The 18,146-nt window shown below is 63.4% G+C and overlaps 2 protein-coding genes across 2 annotated transcripts in view; both read right to left on the bottom strand.

The window, feature by feature from the left end:
- The window catches only part of LOC142418123 (hemicentin-2-like), a 37,052-nt gene that overhangs the window by 7,474 nt on the left and 11,432 nt on the right, over positions 1-18,146 (bottom strand). Inside the window, exons 23-48 of the mRNA XM_075519558.1 lie at positions 16,846-16,973; positions 16,587-16,695; positions 16,052-16,221; positions 12,191-12,315; positions 11,862-12,021; positions 11,215-11,496; positions 10,435-10,602; positions 10,154-10,267; positions 9,873-9,959; positions 9,179-9,370; positions 8,552-8,725; positions 8,037-8,150; positions 7,602-7,744; positions 7,276-7,426; positions 6,834-7,052; positions 6,475-6,588; positions 6,220-6,407; positions 5,908-6,033; positions 2,231-2,261; positions 1,943-2,133; positions 1,784-1,865; positions 1,362-1,498; positions 1,101-1,242; positions 754-901; positions 357-484; positions 83-239 (exon numbers count right to left, since the gene is read on the bottom strand). Of these exons, the coding sequence (XP_075375673.1) occupies positions 83-239; positions 357-484; positions 754-901; positions 1,101-1,242; positions 1,362-1,498; positions 1,784-1,865; positions 1,943-2,133; positions 2,231-2,261; positions 5,908-6,033; positions 6,220-6,407; positions 6,475-6,588; positions 6,834-7,052; positions 7,276-7,426; positions 7,602-7,744; positions 8,037-8,150; positions 8,552-8,725; positions 9,179-9,370; positions 9,873-9,959; positions 10,154-10,267; positions 10,435-10,602; positions 11,215-11,496; positions 11,862-12,021; positions 12,191-12,315; positions 16,052-16,221; positions 16,587-16,695; positions 16,846-16,973 (3,780 nt within the window). The remainder of the gene's footprint in view (positions 1-82; positions 240-356; positions 485-753; positions 902-1,100; positions 1,243-1,361; positions 1,499-1,783; positions 1,866-1,942; positions 2,134-2,230; positions 2,262-5,907; positions 6,034-6,219; positions 6,408-6,474; positions 6,589-6,833; positions 7,053-7,275; positions 7,427-7,601; positions 7,745-8,036; positions 8,151-8,551; positions 8,726-9,178; positions 9,371-9,872; positions 9,960-10,153; positions 10,268-10,434; positions 10,603-11,214; positions 11,497-11,861; positions 12,022-12,190; positions 12,316-16,051; positions 16,222-16,586; positions 16,696-16,845; positions 16,974-18,146) is intronic.
- On the bottom strand, positions 12,921-15,880 carry LOC142418210 (hemicentin-2-like). Its single transcript, XM_075519748.1, has 9 exons — positions 15,863-15,880; positions 15,606-15,753; positions 15,425-15,520; positions 15,130-15,306; positions 14,656-14,810; positions 14,188-14,311; positions 13,823-13,998; positions 13,485-13,565; positions 12,921-13,127 (listed from the first exon to the last, which is right to left on the bottom strand). The coding sequence occupies exons 1-9, from the start codon at positions 15,878-15,880 to the stop codon at positions 12,921-12,923; spliced, it is 1,182 nt and encodes a 393-aa protein (XP_075375863.1).

Genomic DNA, 18,146 nt, shown 5'->3' with positions numbered 1-18,146 from the left:
CCCGTGGGGAGCAGCGAGAGGGGGCAAACCCCACCCTACGGCAGGACCCTTCGGCGGGCGAGGCGGCCGGTGCTGTGGGTACCTGTAGGTGCCGGGCGGGAGGTGCGGGTTCAGGGGGCGGCCGTCCTTCTCCCACCTGACGTGGGGCTCCGGGGATCCCCAGGCGTCACAGCCCAGCGCAGCCGGCCGCTGAGCCAGCAGGGTGAGGTTGGAGGGCCCGGAGGCGATGGTGGGAGGCACTGCGGAAGGGCATGGCAGCGATGAGCAGAGGACAGCGGCACATCGTCGTACCGACGAGAGCAGCCCAGCAGCGGTGCGCTGAGCCAGGCGGGATCCCACTTGGTTCTTCTGCTTACCCAGGACGTGGAGGTCCAGGCCTCGCCGGTCGGAGCCAGCAGGGCTGGATGCCACGCAGAGGTAATAGCCCGAATCCTGGACCTGAACGGGGTTGATTTGCAGGGAGCCGCCTGGCAGGAGCTGCAGCCTGGGGAGGGAGAGCAAGGGAGCCCCATGGGGGTCTGCACGGCCGGACTGCAACGCACGGGGACGCGTGGCTGGGAAGGTGGCACGTGTCAGTGCAGCCAGATGTGGCACGTGTCTGCTGAGCTGGCGCAGGGACAGAGCACAGCCCTTCACGGCGGGACAGTGACAGCGATTTCCCTTCTCCAAGCATGCCAAAACGCCTGTTGATGCGGAAGGTGGCACGATCCGAGAGCCGGCTTTTGGTGCCACCACCTCGCGGGCCCTCGGTACCTGTTGCTGCCACGGAGAGGCAGGAGCCGGCCGTCCTTCCGCCACGTCACCCGGGGCACGGGCCACCCCTCCGCCCAGCATGGCAGCACCGCCGAGCCGTTCAGCAGCACCCTCGCCTCCTTGGGGCCCGGCTGGATCTCCGGGGCCACTGCGGCAGCGCCCGGCCGGGACCACAGAAAATCAGAGACAGGGCTCAGGGAACGGAGAGCGTCAGCCCAGACCAGCGCTGGCTGGGCACCGTCAAGCCCTCCCTTCCCATTACCCCAACCTTAGGGCACGCCATTGTATCGCACATCCCCGACCTAGCAGGGACGGAGCTGGTGCTCACCGCCAGCGTCATTGCTCACCGTGAACCTCCACCTGGACACGCAGGCTGGTGTCCCCCAGCGCGTTGGGGACCCTGCAGCTGTACTCCCCGCCGTCCGCCGCCCTGACGGCCCGGATCTGCAGGAAGCGCCCCTCGGCCAGGACCTGCCTGCGGGCATCCTCCTAACGCCCCGGGCGAGCCCCCGTCAGCAGCTCTCCCCGCGTCACCCCCGCCACGAGCACGACGGGGCTGGTGAAGGCGCATCCCAGCCCCTGCCCGTGCACTGTCCCGTCACACGTACCCGCAGCGGGGAGCCCTCCCAGTGCCACTCAATGTGGGGGGGTGGCACAGCATCCTCAGGGCACTCCAGGATGAGCTGTCCCCCTGCCGCAGCAGTGATGCTGTCGGTCTCTCCAACGCTCCCGATGCTGAGAGGTGCTGTGGGACGCATGCCGGTGGATCAGGGGGCGCGACGTGGGTTGGGCACCCCCGTGCCTGTCCCCGTAAGTCATGGCAGAGCCCCCCACTCTGCAGAACCATCACACTGTGCTCCAGAACCCCGTTTGGAGGCTTGACAGCCCCCACCGCTCTCCCCATCCACCCCCCAGCGATCCCAAGGAGGGAGGCAGGGGTCGCTCCGGCTCTCTGGTCCCCCGGAGCTCTGACCACCCCGCAGCACCCCCTGCTAGCACCCTCCTCGCTGCACCACCGGGGCCGTGCTACCTTGGATGCCGACGTGGAAGCTCCTGCTGTCCTCCCCGGCAGGGCTAGCGGCCAGGCAGGTGTACAAGCCAGCGTCGGCCACCTACGCAAAGCCAGGAGAGGGAAAAATTGAGGCATCGAAAGAAAATGGAGGTGGGGAGAAGAAAGAGGAGCCCCTACCTTAGTAGTCTCGATGTGGAGGGTGCTCTCATTTCCCGACACGAGCCAGGGCCCTGCCAGCAGCCGCCCATCCTTCTGCCAGGTTACAGTGGGCATGGGGACACCCGTCACCACGCACGTCAGCTCTAGCGGGGTGCCCACGGCGATGGACATCTCGGTGGGATGGAGCGCAGCCTCGACTCGGGGCGGCTCTGCAAGGCGCACGGCACAGCGGGTGGGCTTATCCCCTCGTTGCTCCCAAAAAATTGGCCGTCGGTCCCTCCCAAATCCCCAGGGGCAGACACGCACCCGTCACCAGGAGGTGGAAGGCTTTGCTGGCCTCCCCCACCTCGTTCACCGCCAGGCAGGAGTACACCCCCGCATCAGCTGGCCCCACGGCCACTAGGCTCAGCCATGGGCCGCCTGGCACCCGGTTGCTCTGCCGTGCCAGGGGCTCGCCGTCCTTCAGCCAGGTCACCGCCGGTGCTGGGGACCCGGTGGCTTCGCAGGTGAAGGTGACGTCGGAGCCCTCGGCCACCATCTGCTCCTCGCTGCTCTCTGGGCTCTCCAGGACGGGGGGCACTGGGGAGGGGTTTGGCGATTCCCCAGTGTCCCGTGAGCACCCAGAGGTGGCTCAGCCCCTCTGCAGGGTGCTCTGGGACTGCTTTTAGGCAGGTCCCACCTTGCTCCATCCTCCCCGAGCCCACCCCGGCGGCCGAGGGCCGGCTCAAGACCCTGCTTAGAAACAGAGCTGCAAAGCACGACGTGTGCTCTGCCAGCTAAACTGGTGCTTGGGTGCCCCCCGCTCTGCTCTCCCCAGACCCCCAGCTGCCCTGTACCCCGTATCTGCAGGACGAAGCTGCGATCGGCCACCCCTGCCCGGCTGGAGGCGATGCAGGTGTAGAGCCCAGCGTCGGAGACCTGTGCCTGGGAGATCCTACCCCATGGAGCGGGGCATGGAGATGGGGAGAAGACATCAGCTCCAGGTCCCCCCCCGCCACCCAAGGTCTCCACGCTGACATGCGGCCACCTTCGGGGTGCAGCTGTGGCCATCCCAGCACGCAAACCTGGGTACCAGCCCCAAAGCCTGCGGCCGAGCATCGCTCTAGGGTCGCTTCTTACCGGAGGACGTGCCCGGCCGAGAACAGGGCGACGCGGGGGGACAGGCGCAGGGGCAGCCCGTCCTTCAGCCAGCTCACGTGCGGCGGAGGGGAGCCCCGCGCTCGGCACTCCAGTGTCACCGCCGTGGACGGGACGCCACGGACCACCTCCGAGTCGTCAGCACCTCTCTCGATGGTGGGGGGGACTGGGCAAGGGGACAGAGGTGTTGACTGGGCTGTCGGGGGTGGGTGGCCCCGGTGCTGCCCCGTGGGCCCCAGCCCCGCTCACCCAGCACGCTCAACGTGTGCAGCCGTGCGTCTTCGCCCACGCTGTTTTGGGCCAGGCAGGTGTATGCCCCCGAGTCGGCGGCTTGGAGCCCCTCGAGGAGTAGGGAGCTGCCGTCCAGGGACATCCTGGGCAGGGAGAACGGGACGGTGACCAGCACGTCCTTCCCTAAGTGCCCATGGGGCAGAGATGCTCTGTGCTTGGTTACGACCCAGGCTGCAGATTTTGGGGTGGGCTGCAAGGCCAGCAGAGGAGCTGGGACCCTGCCAGGGTGACAGTGACCATGCCAAGGCTGCAGCACCATCCAGGACACCAGGGCTTAACCCGGGACCATGCCCCTCAACAAAGAGCTGGGATAGGCTCATCCCAGCCCAAGCAGGGAGGCAGGGCAGAAGCGGCAGAGCTCAGCCCGCCTTGCGCTGCTCTTTTGCACATGGGGAAACTGAGGCACGGACAGGGCCGTGCCACGGCTAGCCCGTGGGGCGGTTCCCCCCACCCCAGACTCACCGGGCGCGCGAAGGGGGCTGCAGCTCCAGAGGCCGCCCATCCTTCAGCCAGGAGATCTGGGGGGCGGGCTGCCCCTCCGCCCGGCACTCCAGCCTCACCCCTCTGCCCTCCAGCACGCCGTGCTCGCTGGGGACCCCCGCGCTGGCGATCCGGGGTGCCACTGCACCGAGAAGAGAGGGAGGCTGAGGAAGAGGAGGGGGAGGAAGGCTCCCCTGGGAGGGAGAGCCTGCGGGGACCCCCGCCGCCCCGGGGAAGCCCTACCTCGCACCAGCACCGTGAAGTCCTTGCGCATCTCGGCACCCGGGCCCCGTGCCAGGCAAGTGTATCGGCCCTGGTGGAAGGGCTGCAGGGGGCTGAGCTGGAGCTGCCCCCCCCCAGACACCAGGCCCTGCTCCGGGCTGCTCTCTGCGAGGAGACGGGGCAAAGGGGGCTGCGGCAGCGCTCCTCCGCCGAGCCCTCCCCAGGCACCTGGTCACACTCCCTCCTTCCCAGCCCCAGGACCCAGATTTGGGGACTTGGTTAAAGCGGAGGTCGGGGCTCTGCAGAGCAGGGTGTTTGCACCGTGCATTGCTGGAGCTTTGCGGGAGAAAAGAGCCACTGGTCCGGGGGCAAACCCCCATCCCAGCAGGTAGCCCAAGGGCTGGTACTCAGAGAGCTCACCCCCACATCTCTCCATCACATCCCATGCCCCCATCCCGTTGTTTCAGCCTCAGGAGCAAATCTGAGGCCTCTTAAAAACACGCAGGGAAAATGCCAGCCCCTCCGTGCTCTGCCTCCTCCCCTGTGGCACCCTGCAGTTCTCTTGCAGCAGGATTAGAAATGGGGAAACTGAGGCAGGACTGCTTCAGGCGGGGTGGTGGTAAGGCTCGGGGTGGTGGTAAGGCTCGGGGTGGCAGCCTGGCACAGCGTCCCCCCGTGCACATACCCAGCGGGCTCCCGTCCTTCAGCCAGGTGACAGTGGGCGCGGGCACACCGGCGACTCGGCAGGTCAGGACGAGGAGGCTCCCCATGTCAGCATCCAGCGTCTCCTGCTGTGGGTCCTCGATGCCGGGGGGCCCTGGGGAGAAGGAGCGGGGATGGGATCCGTGAGCAGGAACACGCGGACCGGGGTTTGCCGTCAGCTCCTCGGCGTGCGCTCGGAGGGCAGAGCTCCTGGCCGAGCCCTCGCCACTTACCATGGACGGCGAGGATGAAGCGCTTCTCGTCCCAGCCGGCCGCGTTCAGTGCCACGCACGTGTACGTGCCCGAGCTGGAAAGCTGCAGGCGAGGCAGCTGCAGCACCCGTGAGCCTGGAAGAAGCGGAGAGCAGGGAGTCAGGGCAGGCTGGAGCCAGGACCGAGCCCGGGCCACCGTGCCGGCAAGCCGACCCGTCCCCCAGCAGCTGGCCAAGCTCCATGCAAGAGGTGCGTGACCATCAAAGTCTCTCTTTGAGGTCCGAGGCCTCACTGTGCACAGCAGAGAAGGGTGCTGAGCTCCCGGGGAGCCGCAGCACAGAGTTTGCAGGATGCAACCTTGGTCCTTTCCAGAAGGGATCACTCGGCAGTATGTTGTTAGCGTGTGGTTATGGCTGGAAGTGTGAGCTCGAGTCCCGCGTGCGGCATCCAGAAGGGCGGGTTAGGGGAGTTAGAGCCCACCATCGAGAGCCGGTGGCCGTGCCAAGCCCTGGGGGACAGGCTGTCATCCTTGTTCATCCCAACATACCTGGGGTGACGGTCACCTCCTCGCCGAGTCGCAGGACACGGCCATCCTTGTACCAGGTGATGTCCGCAGCGGGGTGGGATTGGACATCACACACCAGCGAGATGCTGCCGTTGACGATGCCGTTGATGCTTTCAGGGTTTGCACCCATGATCTGGGGTGCTTCTGCTCCGGCACACCCCAAAAGACAGTGCCAGAGGGGAACCATCACTGTGGAGGCCGAGCGGAGGAAACGCGCACCGAGCATCTCGGCTGCTTGGAGCGTGCCGGCACATCGACCTCCTCGCACGGGAAGAGCGTGACAAGCGTGGGGGGACAGAGGCAGCCACGCGGTTCAGGAGCCACGTAAGACTCCAGCTGGCAGAGGAGGAGGAGGAGGAGGGTAAATCAGCGGCCTGGGGAAGGGTCGCTGGGGATGCCTTACCCTGCACGGCAAGGGCAAAGTGCTTCTCGGCTGACCCGGCCGGGTTCTCGGCCACGCACGTGTAGCTGCCGGCGTCACCCGCCTCCACCGCGGCCACCTGCAAAGGGGGAGCAGAGCCCCGCTGAGGGCTGCCCCGAGCCGGGGAGCTGCTGGGGCTCCCACGGGGACCTCGGCACCTGGCAAGACCAGGGCAGCCTCCTCCTCGGGGAGGGAAGAGGGCCCTGTCCCCTCCGCCTGTCCCCTCCCCTCCCAGCACAGCCACCCTGCCCAGGGGTACACCGACCTGCAGGACCGTGCCGCCTTCCAGGAGCCGGTGCCGTGGGCTGACCGCAACGGGGACATTGTTCCAGAGCCAGGTCACCGTGGGCACCGGGTGCCCGGCGGCTTCGCATTTGAAGTGGACGGTGCCATTGATGGTGGCTGTCACCTCCTCAGCCAGGTCCTCCATGCCACCGTGGATGGCCGGGGGGGCTGGAAGCAGGCTGTTACGGGGCTGCCACGCATCTCCGTCCGCTCCTCTCCCCGGCCCCGTACTCACTCAGCACCTCCAGCTCGTAGTGCAGGCGGTCCTGTCCCGCCGCGTTGGCCGCCTCGCAGGTGTACCTGCCCGCGTCCTCCTCCCGCACCGCGGGCAGCCGCAGCACCCGGCCCCCTGCGGCACAGGGCAGGGTTGGGGCAGGGGACAGCTCTGCAGGGGGTCGGAGCGTCCCCTCCGACCTCGCTGTGCACAGGCCCCTATGCAGCCCCAGTGACCGTGCAGGTCCCACGGGTGCTGTGCATGCTGGCAGGAGCGAGGGGACAGGATCCAACCTCCTCCGTGCTACGGATGCTCTCAACCCACAAAGCTGCCGCAGGAAACCTCCCCCAAACCCCACAGTGAGGGTCCATGCCCATTACCTAGCAGCATCAGCACCCCCGGGCTGGGGGAGAGGGGCTCCCCGTCCTTGTACCAGGTGAGCCGGGGGGGTGGGATGGCACTGGTGTCGCAGTAGAGCGCAGTGGGCTGGTCGAGGATGGCCTGCCGGTGCTCCGTCACCTCCCCGTCCTGGTCTTCCTCACGGTAGAAGATCTCAAGGGCTTCGCTGAGGCTTGTCTGCTGCTGGAAGAGGGGCGGCACTGTGGGGACAGGCTGTGGTCAGCTGTGGGGAATGGGGACTCGCACCCCCAGGTGCAACCAGAGCATCTGCCCAGGCCTGACCAGGGCCAAGGAGATGTCCGTCTTCCAGCAGATACAAAGCCTGTTCCTGCTCAACCTGCTCTGCTCCCATGAGGGAACCCCACTAAGGACCCATCCTCTTGCTGAGACACCCACCGCTCCAGGCACTGGCCCAGGGCTCACCTTGGACATGCACAATGAAGTCCCTGTTGTCTTCACCCACAGCGTTGGTGGCCACACAAGTGTAGTGCCCCGAATCAGAGACGCCAGCTGGTTCGATCTGAAGGACCTGCCCCTCGCTAAGGATCTGGAGGTGGCCGGCGCTTTCCAGGAGCTGCACAGGGACCCCAGCCCCAAGGCAGGGAAGAAACAGAAGGACAGGAGGAGGGTTACATACCCAGGAGTGGGACGGAGCCCAACCAGTCACATAAAGGCTATCTTCCCACTCCATCCATCTGGCAGGATCCCCAAAACCAGCAGCTCCTCCCTGGTTGCAGCTAGGACCTCACCTGCTTGTCCTTGTACCACCGGATGGTCGGCTCAGGCACAGCCCAGGTCTCGCACTCCAGCATCACCGTGCTGTTGACCCTGGCTTTTACCTCTTTCATGGCAAATTGCCCCAAAGGGTCATCTCTGGCAATCCAAGGAGGAACTAGTGGTGAGAGACGACACAGCTGGGATGAGAAAAGAGCCCCCAAAGCTCTTGCTCTGCCCTAATCAGCACCTTGGGGTGCTGCTGACACCCTCAGACAGACCCCTTTGCCCTCCCCAGGGTAGACCAGAGACTTTTTGGGGCCACATGCTGATATGTGTGTGATGAGCACCAGCTACAAGAGGTGCAGCTCCCCGGGGTGAAGGCACGGGAAGGGAAGGAAGGGGCACTGGCCCGGTTACATTGGTGGGGTCACTGCAGGAATTAGGAAGGACATGGAGAGCTCCCGCACCCAGGACCTTCACGGAGTAGTTCTTCACGGCCTCCCCAGCCTCGTTGGCCACGATGCAGCTGTATGTGCCCGTGTCCTCTTCCTGGGCATTCAGGATCTGCAGCCCGTGGCCACCTGGGCAAAGGGGGTCTCCTCAGAGGGTCGCCACTCACAGCCACGGCTGTCTATCCCCATGCAGCACAGGAAGGCATCTTAAGAGACCTGCTGATCACCTGCAAGCCTGACTTGAGTGGGTCTAATGCTCTTCTAGAGCCCAGTTTCCAGGCCTACAAAAACCAGTGCTGTCTCTCTGATGCCGCCAAGGAGGCTCTAGCTATTATCAGATGATGGGGCACATGAAAGAGCAGCATCCACCTGATGGCCTGAGCCCCTCGGGTCCTGCAGGACAATGACTTCTCACCATCCCACTGCCCTGGACCGCAGTCAGACCCACAAAAGGCCCCACTCCCACTCCCCCGGGCATGCAGCAAGGAGCCACCACGGTCATGCAGAGCCAGCGGACATCAGCACAGTACCAGGGAGCAGGTGGACGTTTCTAGATGCTTTGAGGGGAACCTCGTCCTTGAGCCAGGTGATGTTGGGAGATGGGTATGCCAGAGCCTCGCAGACCAGAGAGATGGGGTTGTTGATGATCACTGTGACTTCTTCTGTGGTGGCATCACGGGCATCTCCAGCAGAGGTAGGACTGGCTGCAGAGACACGTTTGCATGGCAGATCAGCACTAGCACCCACTTAGGCTTCCTGATGCTTCATCCCCCCACCAGAGAGCGTGGTCCAAGTTCAGGGAGTTAGACTGGATCACAGCATGTGAAATGCACAGCACGCACAGCACAAGCCCGGCTTCAGACTCTGCCCTCCAAAAGCACAGGGCACACAGAGGATGCTCTCCCCCTTCCCACCAGCCACCATCAGAGATGGATCCTGCACCATCAGAGATGGATCCTGCACTAGATGGGCCCTTTATGCCCATCCAGGAGGTCTGACGAAGGCTTTGGGGCAGGTCCAGGACCTCATGCCATGCTGCTGGCAGTAGGGTTCAAGGATCCTCACCACCTACCCGGGCCAGGAAATTAAAAAGCCCTCTAAGTCCATGTCCCCTGCTCACACCCAAGACTTCGCCTCCATGCAAAGGCGTCTCATACCCAAAACATCTAGCAGGTAGTGCTTGGTTTGATTTGCCACAGAGCTGGAGGCCACGCAGGAGTAGCGGCCAGCGTCAGACAGGGAGGCTCGGGGGACGTGGAGCACGGAGCCATCAGGGGAGATGGAGAAGGTGTCTCCACTGGGCAGAGGGCGGCCGTCTTTCAGCCAGCTGATCTTAGGCTGGGGGTTGCCTGCGCAGGGTGGAAAGCAGGTTTTGGCCTTTGTGCAAAGTTTTTCCATGCATGCAGCCTGATCGGGGTCACCGCATTGAAGCTTTTCTGGGAAGAAGGGACATCAGCCCAAATCCAAAATTATCATGACCTGGATCAGCTTTTTAGAGGCTGCTGGATGAGCCAGCGAGAAGAAAGAAAACTGTCTTGAGTAGGAGGTGATTAATTATTCCCATCACTAAAGGAGAAACCAGATTAGAGGAATTTTCGCTCGGTTTGGGAAAGGTTGGAGCTTACGTCGTGGAACAAGCTCCCCACGTGGGCGTCCCCTCCCCAGCGCTTCCCGGACAGCCCAACTGCAAAGCCAGGAACTATCCCAAAAAAGCTCTTCAGACGATTTCAGCTATTTTCACGTCATCGACTGGAGCTGTCCGTTTGCTCCACGCCCCAAAGGGAGACTCAGGTCCCTGAGCCCCATTCCCCCACCAGCTTACACCACCTCCGCTCCCCATGTGATGCTCACCTGCAGCCAGGCAGGACCAGGTGACAGGGTGGCCCTCGGGCACTTTGATGGTCTCTTCTTCACCTGCGTTCTCAATGTGGGGAGGAACTAGGAACACAAACCACCGGGGACCTCAGCAGCCGGCCAGCTTCGCCGAGCCTCCGAGCTCACATGCTAAGGCACGAAGGACTCCAGCCCTGCAGCTCCCACCATGCCCAGTCTGAACTCATGACTGTCCCTGCAAGGGTGCAGCTCTGAAATCCCACCAGGAATCCTGCAGCAGATGGAGGACTCCTCCTTACCTAGGACCTCCACGTGGAAATGCCTCCTGGTCTCCCCAGCTACATTGCTGGCCAGGCAGGAATAATGGCCAGCATCCTGGGCTCGTGCACGGGTGAGCCTCAGCAGCCAGCCCCCTGGAAGCAGGGAGCAGAGAGGTCTCAGGGCCCTGATCCAGGCACCAACCCATCCCAGCTGTCTTCCTGCAGGGCCGGAGCTCTGCGGCATTTAAACCCATCGGCGCCAGGGCAAAACGAGTTCCCAAAGCTCCCATCTCTCACAGAATCCGTGCCTCATCCCTGACCTGAAAGCATGTGTATGTGCTTGCTGGGGGTGACGGGAGAGCCGTCCCAGGACCAGGTGACTGTGGGCAGGGGAATGCCAGTGGCCTCGCAAGTCAGCGTCAGGGCTCCGTGCAGAGACACACTGACGTTGGTCGTCGATCCTGATCCTTGAATGAACTCGGGAGGAACTGGGGAGACAGAAAAGGATGGACATCCATTTGCAAAGCAGCCACCGAGACAGCAGAGGAGCAAGGCAAAGGGGGCAAACTGAGTAAACCCGGCTTGTTCCCACCCTCCTGCTCATACAGTTTGAGGACACAAGCCCAGAAGGACCATTAGCACCATCTGAACTTGTCGGCTTTGAAGGTGTTATGGGACAGGTGACCCACAGCAAGTATATGCCACCTACCTGCACCCCAAGCCCATGCTAAAAGCTGTGACACCAAGCTGGCCACACACCCTGAGCCACCTCAGGCCTCTTCCAGCTCAAGTGCTTGGTACCTTGACCCATGAGGTTTCCCCAAATCCTTGAAAGTAGATGACTTTATAAAGTACAAGATGGTCTGCTCTGATGACCCTGGCAAGACTCCTGCCTGATGGAGCCAGTTCTACAGCTATGTTGCCTGGAGCATCCCGCTTCCGACCCAAGACCTTCTATGTGCTGGGTTGTCCAAGATCTGCTCCACGTCAGGTTGATCTCTGTGCTTATGCTGCATCGAACGTGCAGTGGGACATCACCGCCCTCCTGAGCCTGTTTGCATCCACGTCCCCCAGCCACCAGCCCCGTCCCGCACCCTTACCGTGCACCGCAACGTCAAACTCCCTCTGCTCCTGCCCCGCCACGCTTGCCACCAGGCAAGCGTAGCGTCCTGCGTGGGCCACCTCCGCCTTGGGGATGCGCAGCTGCCTCCCCTGCTCCGTAAGCAGGAGTCCGTCCCCGCCGGCCACAGGCTGCCCGTCCTTCACCCACGTCACTGTGAGCGGTGGCGTCCCCACGGCCTCGCACTCCAAAACCGTCTCACCAGCCTTGATGACAGAAACCTTCCTCGGGGCTTTGCTGCTGCCCTGGATCCTCGGCAGCGCTGCAGGAAGAGGGACACGGGGTGGAGGCGACGCTGTAGCAGCTCCCTTGGCCGTATGCAAGTGGATATGCAAACGCCATCGGTGCGGATGGCGGCAGCAGGAGGGTGAAGCAAACGTGAGCCGGTGCGACCAGTGCAATTGGGCTGCTGGAGTGAAAGCCAGCTGCGCTCAGCTTGGAGCCGAGAGGAAACCTGGAGGGGCAAAGCTAACCCAGCTAGCAGCATCCTTTCCCAAACACCCAAGGCAGCGGGCAATGGCTGTGAACTTTTGGGTCCAGCTGGGCCTTGCATCGAGAGATACCATGTCACCTCCCCACTTCAGTCACCCCCACAGGTCCTCCGTGTCTCTGGAGACCCCAGCTCACCATGATGCACCTCCAGGCGATGCTCCTTGCTGCTGCTGCCGGCGGCATTCCTGCACTCGCAGGCGTACGTCCCCTTGTCCACCAGCCGCACCTTCTCGATGTAGAGCATCCTCCCTCCCGTGGACACCAGCTTCGGGCTCCCAGGGTGGACGGAGAGGGGCTCACCTGCCGGGAAGCGGACAACAGCCTCTCTCAGATTCCCAGCAGGACCAGTTCCCACCCAGAAGCTGGACACTGCCCAGCATAAAGCACTCCTTGCTCTGAGGAGACCAACATCTGTCCGGTGGGCCAACACATGTGTGGGGAGGGATGAGGCAGAGGAGCAGGACCCTACCGTCCTTCTGCCAGCTCAGGGTGGGGAAGGGGATCCCGTGGCACTCGCAGGCCAGCCTGACGGACTGCCCCTCCAGCACGGACACGGCGGTGGGCTCTGCCGAGGAGAAGGACGGGGGCACTGCAGGGGACGAGAGGAGAGGAGCAGCTCGCCGATGGCACCGGACGAGGGGCAGCTCCCCGCCGGAGGTCTGTCCTGCTGGCTACACACCACCCGCAGCCTCGCTGGGCTTTGCACAAAGAACCGGCAAGCCTCCCCTGCACTGGCTCCATGTGGAAATAATAATCTTGAATCTCCAGCTATTAAGCAAGTGATGCTTTTAATTGCACGTGGCCTACAGCAGAGGACGACCGGCGTCCTGCGCCAGCCACACAGGCAAGCCAAGCCCAGGTTGGCCAGACACAGCCTTATTAGGTAGCTCCGCTCACTGGGAAGGTTACCTAACTCTTTCCATTATCAGATGCTGTTCTCAGTTGCTCATAAATGCAGCTGGATGGAAAACGGTAACTCCTTCCCATGAGGGATATCAATTTGTAGAAGAAAAACCCCAACACCCAGAAACCCCTGAAAAACAAAAACAGCAGAACCCAAACAATCCGCCCGAGCCAGGACGCCAGACGTGCAAATGTTTCCCTGGGAAGGGATCGCAGGAACAAGCCCGGCTCAGGAGAACTGGATTTTCTCCGCTCCCTGGCCACCTGCCTGCAGGACTTACACCAACTGGCCTAGAGCGTTCCTGAGAAAAGCCAGGCCCTGGCTCGGCCCCCGGCGCTGCGGACGTGCTGAACGGGCCGGGAGGCTGCAAAGATGCTCGAATCGAGCGAGCAAAAGCAGCCGGCGCCCATCCTGGCAGCAGCCTGGGAACCACCGCTGGCATCATCCCAACCCAGGGGGAGAGAAGGGGATGATACCTGCAGCGACCGCTGCACCGACTAAGTGCAAGGAAAGGACAGAGAAGCCCTGGCAATGGCAAGGAACCCCCTTCACTTTCCTGCCCAAATTTTGGAAAGACCCCTCTTCTGCGTCGTCACTGAAGTCTCCCCCCAAGACTCACGCAAACATTGGCTTTTTCCCCCCTGACACCCGTTCTGGTGGGGATTCCCTACCACCTCCAGCTCCATCATTTTGCAGAGCTTTAATATTTTGGGCTTAGCGTTCTCCAAGCCAGTCAACTACCCCAGGTACGCATTACACATATAAACAAATGGTATATAATAGCGTGTACGTACGCTCACACACACCGTTTGCCCCGACGGGCTATTTCAGCTGCAGCGGCCCTTACCCCACACGTCGAGGTTGTAGTGTTTCTCTGGGCGGCCGGGCGCCTGGCACGTGTACCTGCCCGCGTCCTGCACAGTGGCTCGCCCAATCTGCCGGAGCGAGCAGGGACACTAAGATGCTCTGCAGCAGAGCTGGACCCACGCAGCCCCTCCGCGGGGGACTTTGTGCCAGCAGAAGCCATAGGGATGGGATCAGCGTGAGCGGTGGGAATGGTGCTGAGCCATGGGCAGGGGGGAGGGACACCCCTCCCTCTGCACCCACTCTCTCCCAAGAGTGGGGAGGGGGAGACGGGGGTCTTCACAGCCCCGTTTCCCCTCCCATCCCCTGCAGTACTCTGAAACGTCACCTGGAGCACGGTCCCCCCCGCAGACAGCTCCGTGCCCAGCTTTGGTGTGAGCAAGTTCCCGTCCTTCAGCCAGCGGGACCCCCGAGGGGGCACCCCAGGGGCCGGGCACTCCAGGGTCACCGGCTGGTTGACGACGACAGAGACATTCTCCTCCTCACCCAGGGTGGTGGGGGGCACTGGAAAACAGATCGACAGGGCAACACCTTCCCCAAGCCACCCCTTTTTGTACCCCTCCCCAGGGCCGGTCCCCCGCAGCCCCGTGCGCTCGCAAGGAGATGGCGGAGCAGCCCCATCGTCCCGAGCGTCACCGCTAAGCCCACAGCCGTGCTGGTGAGGAGGGGCTGGGGATGCACGGGGGTACTTACACCGCACCTCGAGGGCGGCCTCACGACTGTCCTCCCCCACGGCGCTGCTGGCGACACACGTGTACGTCCCCGAGTCCTGGAGGCGAGCGGTGGGCAAGGACAGCACGCGCCCGCCGGAGAGGATCTGTGCTTCCCCAAGACGCAGAAAGAGCCCAGATGAGCACGAAACCAGAGAAACTCACAGGCAGCGGGGCTGCAAGCTGGCACGCAGGAGCAGGGACGGGTGGCATAAGCCTGCCTTGAGCCCATCCTCGTCACATCCTGGGGACCCTCTGCCCATCCGCGCCCCTTCACGGCGGGAAAGCCCAGCGCAGGGCTGAGCGGGTCCCTGCTCCCATGGACCAAACATGGGGCAGGTCTGGGCAGCATTGCACCTGCTCAGCTCCAGCAACAGTTTTTTTAAAAGCCAGAACAAAGAAAAGGAGGGACGTCCCCGGTGACCCCCCCCTCCATCAGGAGCTGTCTCACCTGCGGGCCACCCGCCACCACGCTGGGCACCGGATTGCCGTCCTTCAGCCACAGCAGCACCGGAGCCGGGGTCCCCGTGGCATCGCACTCCAGCATCACCGGATCGTTCACCACCACCGTGAGGGGACTGGGGCCGGCTGTGATCCGCGGGGGCACTGGAGGGGCAGAGAAATGTCACCGGGAGCAGCAGGGTGCAAAAGGGATGGGGTGGGCAGGAGATACCACGGTGTGGAGCGGGCAATACCCATCCATGGGGCCATGGTTTTCTAGGACATTATTTGGGATGAACACAGGGGATTGCACGGCTGGAATTGCAAACAGGGCAGAGGACAGGGGCTCTGCTAAAGCCATCTTCCAAGGACACGTCCTGAGGGCTGGGACAGTCCCGTTGGTCTCATGCGCACACGAGAGGTGCCAGGGAAGCACCCGGCTCTCAGGCAGCCTCAGTCCTTCCCCTGGTCACCGCGGACTCACCAGTCACCTGCAGGCTGTACCAGAGCTCAGTGGCACCGGCCACGTTGGAAGCCACGCAGCGGTAGCTGCCGGCGTCGGAGAGCCGGGCACGCTGGATCTCCAGGCGCTTGCCATCCCTGGACAGGGTCCGGCCCGGTCCGGCCGAGAGCTGCTCATGCCCCTTGTACCAGGCAACGTCTGGAGGGAAGCAGGGAGCCGAGCTGTAAGGAGCGATACGGCTGCCCCTCTCGCCAAGGGGACGCAGGGAAAGCCACAGGGACGCGTGAGCAAGAGCCGAGGCAGAGGACCAGCTCACCAGGAGCAGGCAGCCCCGAGGCCAGGCACTCCAGGGACGCCGTGCCGTTCTCCAGGACGGCCAGGTCCACTGCGCTGGGTTCGATGTTCGGAGGCACTGCAACCCAGCACGCACAGCCATCGGCTCCGCACGGCCCGAGCCAGCTGCACAGCGCGGTGCCGCGGGGCACGGCCGGGCTCACCAGGGGCTCTCGGCACGCACCGAGGCCTGGGAGAGCAGTGGCCAGGGGCCAGGGCTTGCTCCCTGCTCAGGGAGTGGACCGCATCGCCACCCGGTGCCCCCCAAGTCAGCGAGCAGATCTGTTGCCCCCCCGTGATGAGATATTCGTCCTTCCCAGGGCAGGGAACTCGGCATCCTGCGGCGCTGACCCAGGGGTGCTCTGGCCAGAGGGGCTGGGAGTAGACCCTCCACCCATCAAGGATGGGTGCTATGGTTTACTGCGGTGTCAGTGGCCATCAGCTCTCGGCCTCAGGTTGAGATTGGCAAAGGGCAAGATCCCAACAGATCAAGCTAGTGACCCTACACCTCCCAAAAAAGCAGGGCCAAGAACACCCACTCCTTTGGCTAGCCGTGTCCTCACTGGCACGTGGGATGGATAGCAGGTCTCCCCCCAGATGCTGCACTCACCTTGCACCGAAACCTGCACCTCTGCCTGGGCCACCCCTGCCAGGCTGCTGCCCTGGCAGATGTAGAGCCCTTCGTGGCTGAGCCCCACACGAGTGATCAGCAGGGTCCCACCGTCCTTGGACACCACCGCACCATCCCGTTCGCCCACTGGGTGCCCGTCCTTCAGCCACCTGTAAGGAGGGGGGCAGGTGGCAAGTTCTCGGTCTGTCCCACCACCCCCGGCCCCCATTTCCGCCCACCGAAGGAGTGAACAGCAGGGTGCTGGCAGCAAGGACTGTCCCCTTGTCACCTGGAAAGGGGCTGGCAGTGCCCAGACCGCTAGGAAGAGTGGGATCCCAGGGGCAAGGAGCAGGACTGATGCCTCCCATCCTAAGGGACACCCCAGAATGGGGTCTCCGTCACCCATCCTGAGCCCCCATGCCGATCCCTGCCGCAGCTCTGCACGCTGGGCTGCAGAGCACCCCCGGGGAGTTACACAGCCCCTAAGGGAACTCACGGGGACAGGGGCAGGATCCCTCCTCTCTGCGGTACTCACTGGATCTGGGGGGTGGGGATGCCCATGGCACGACAGTGAATCCTCAGGGAGTCGTTGGCAACGGCCGTCAGGTGGCTTTCCCCATCGCCGACCAGCAGCTGAGGGGGAGCTGGGGGGAAAGGGGATCTCAGGCGGGGACCACCTTCGGACCCTGGCACAGGAACGTGGGAGCAGCCAGGGGCTTGGAGGGTGCAGGACCCCGGTGGTACGTTAAGACCCGCAGCCCGTGGGAAGAGCGTTTTAACCAGCGCGTGTGAACCTTGGACTTGCAGGCTGTAGCTGAGCGAGGCGTTCCCTGCGGCATTCGTGGCCGTGCAGGTGTAGAGGCCGGTGTCCGTCACCTGGGGCTCGGCCAGCCGGAGGGACCCCGAAGGGAGGACGCTGTACCTTGGGGGAGAGGGAACAGAAGAGCTGGATGGGAGGAACAGCCACATCCTCCATCACCTGCCCCTGGGCAGGAGCTAAGGGTTGGGAGCTCACCATCGCCTTGAGACAGCCAAGAGAAGGTCCCCAGGACCACCTCCTGCACAAGGAGGGCAGCAGAGCTGTCCACGGGTGCAAAATCCCTTTGCTCAGCTCCTGCGCGAGCTCAGCGCGAGGCGGCAGTGTGAGCCACCCACCCGGGGGGACGAGGAGGGACGGGGCTCCCTGCGGAGCATGGCCCCTGCAGCTGGAGCTGGCCGTGCTCTCACTCCCAGCACTGTCTGCGCTCCACAGACATAACATCATCTCAGCCCACGGCCGCAGATTCCTCCCCGTGTGCGCCCATAAATCACCCGAGTACATGAGGACAAGCCAGCTGAGATGTGGGGAGCAGCACAGGTCAACCAGGAGCAGCCATGGGAAACCAGACAAGAACGACAAGGCAACACAGTCCCTCAAGAAGAGCAAAACCAAGATGCCTCCCTGCTTCCCCCGGCCACAGCAATCCTCAGGTGCAGGGAAAGAAGCGATAACCCCCAGATCAGGGCCCATGATTTTAGGGAGCCCCTTCCAGCGTGGTGCTAACATGCTGGAAAAGCAGGTCCTGCTTCCAAGGGGAAGACCAAGGCACTTGATAAACACGTATCCCACCACTCTGCAGGTTATCTTCTCTCATCAAATGGCCTTAAATGACTATCCCATCAGATCAGCCTCAACGCCATCAACAAATTAATTTGGCCCTCCAGAAGTCGCCCACTGGAACAGCACTGGCCTTTAAACCCACGTTCCAATGCAGACAAAGCCACCGCTGGGCTCACAACTGTGTTTCTGCCAAACCTTGGCCCAGGAGCATTTTGATGCCTAAAGCCCGTGAAGTCACCCTGAAACATGGGCTGCGAGGGGCAGGGGAGGCTGCAGCACCCCCAGCCTCCCCGGCTGCCTGTCCTCCTCCTCTCCACGCTGCTCTCCTCCAGGTCCTTCAGACCTCAAAATTCCTCCTCCTCCTCAGTGCCCTGCAGCCACCTGGGTGTGGAGCAGCATCAAGCCCTGGTCCAACACCTCCCGCAGGGATCCGCCATCCCCAGGCACGTCCTTGGCCTCGCCGCCTCCGGCACCGTGACGGCACGAGGCAGGAAT

This window comes from Mycteria americana, chromosome 17 (assembly GCF_035582795.1).
Source record: "Mycteria americana isolate JAX WOST 10 ecotype Jacksonville Zoo and Gardens chromosome 17, USCA_MyAme_1.0, whole genome shotgun sequence".
NCBI classification, from domain to species: domain Eukaryota; kingdom Metazoa; phylum Chordata; class Aves; order Ciconiiformes; family Ciconiidae; genus Mycteria; species Mycteria americana.
This window is presented reverse-complemented; position numbering and strand designations above follow the sequence as displayed.

Coding starts and splice junctions, on each gene's coding strand:
- LOC142418210 (XM_075519748.1), bottom strand. Junction 15,521..15,605: donor GTGCGTGCCGAGAGCCCCTG/GTGAGCCCGGCC, acceptor GCTGGGTTGCAG/TGCCTCCGAACATCGAACCC. Junction 13,566..13,822: donor CGGGGGGGACCGTGCTCCAG/GTGACGTTTCAG, acceptor TCGCTCCGGCAG/ATTGGGCGAGCCACTGTGCA.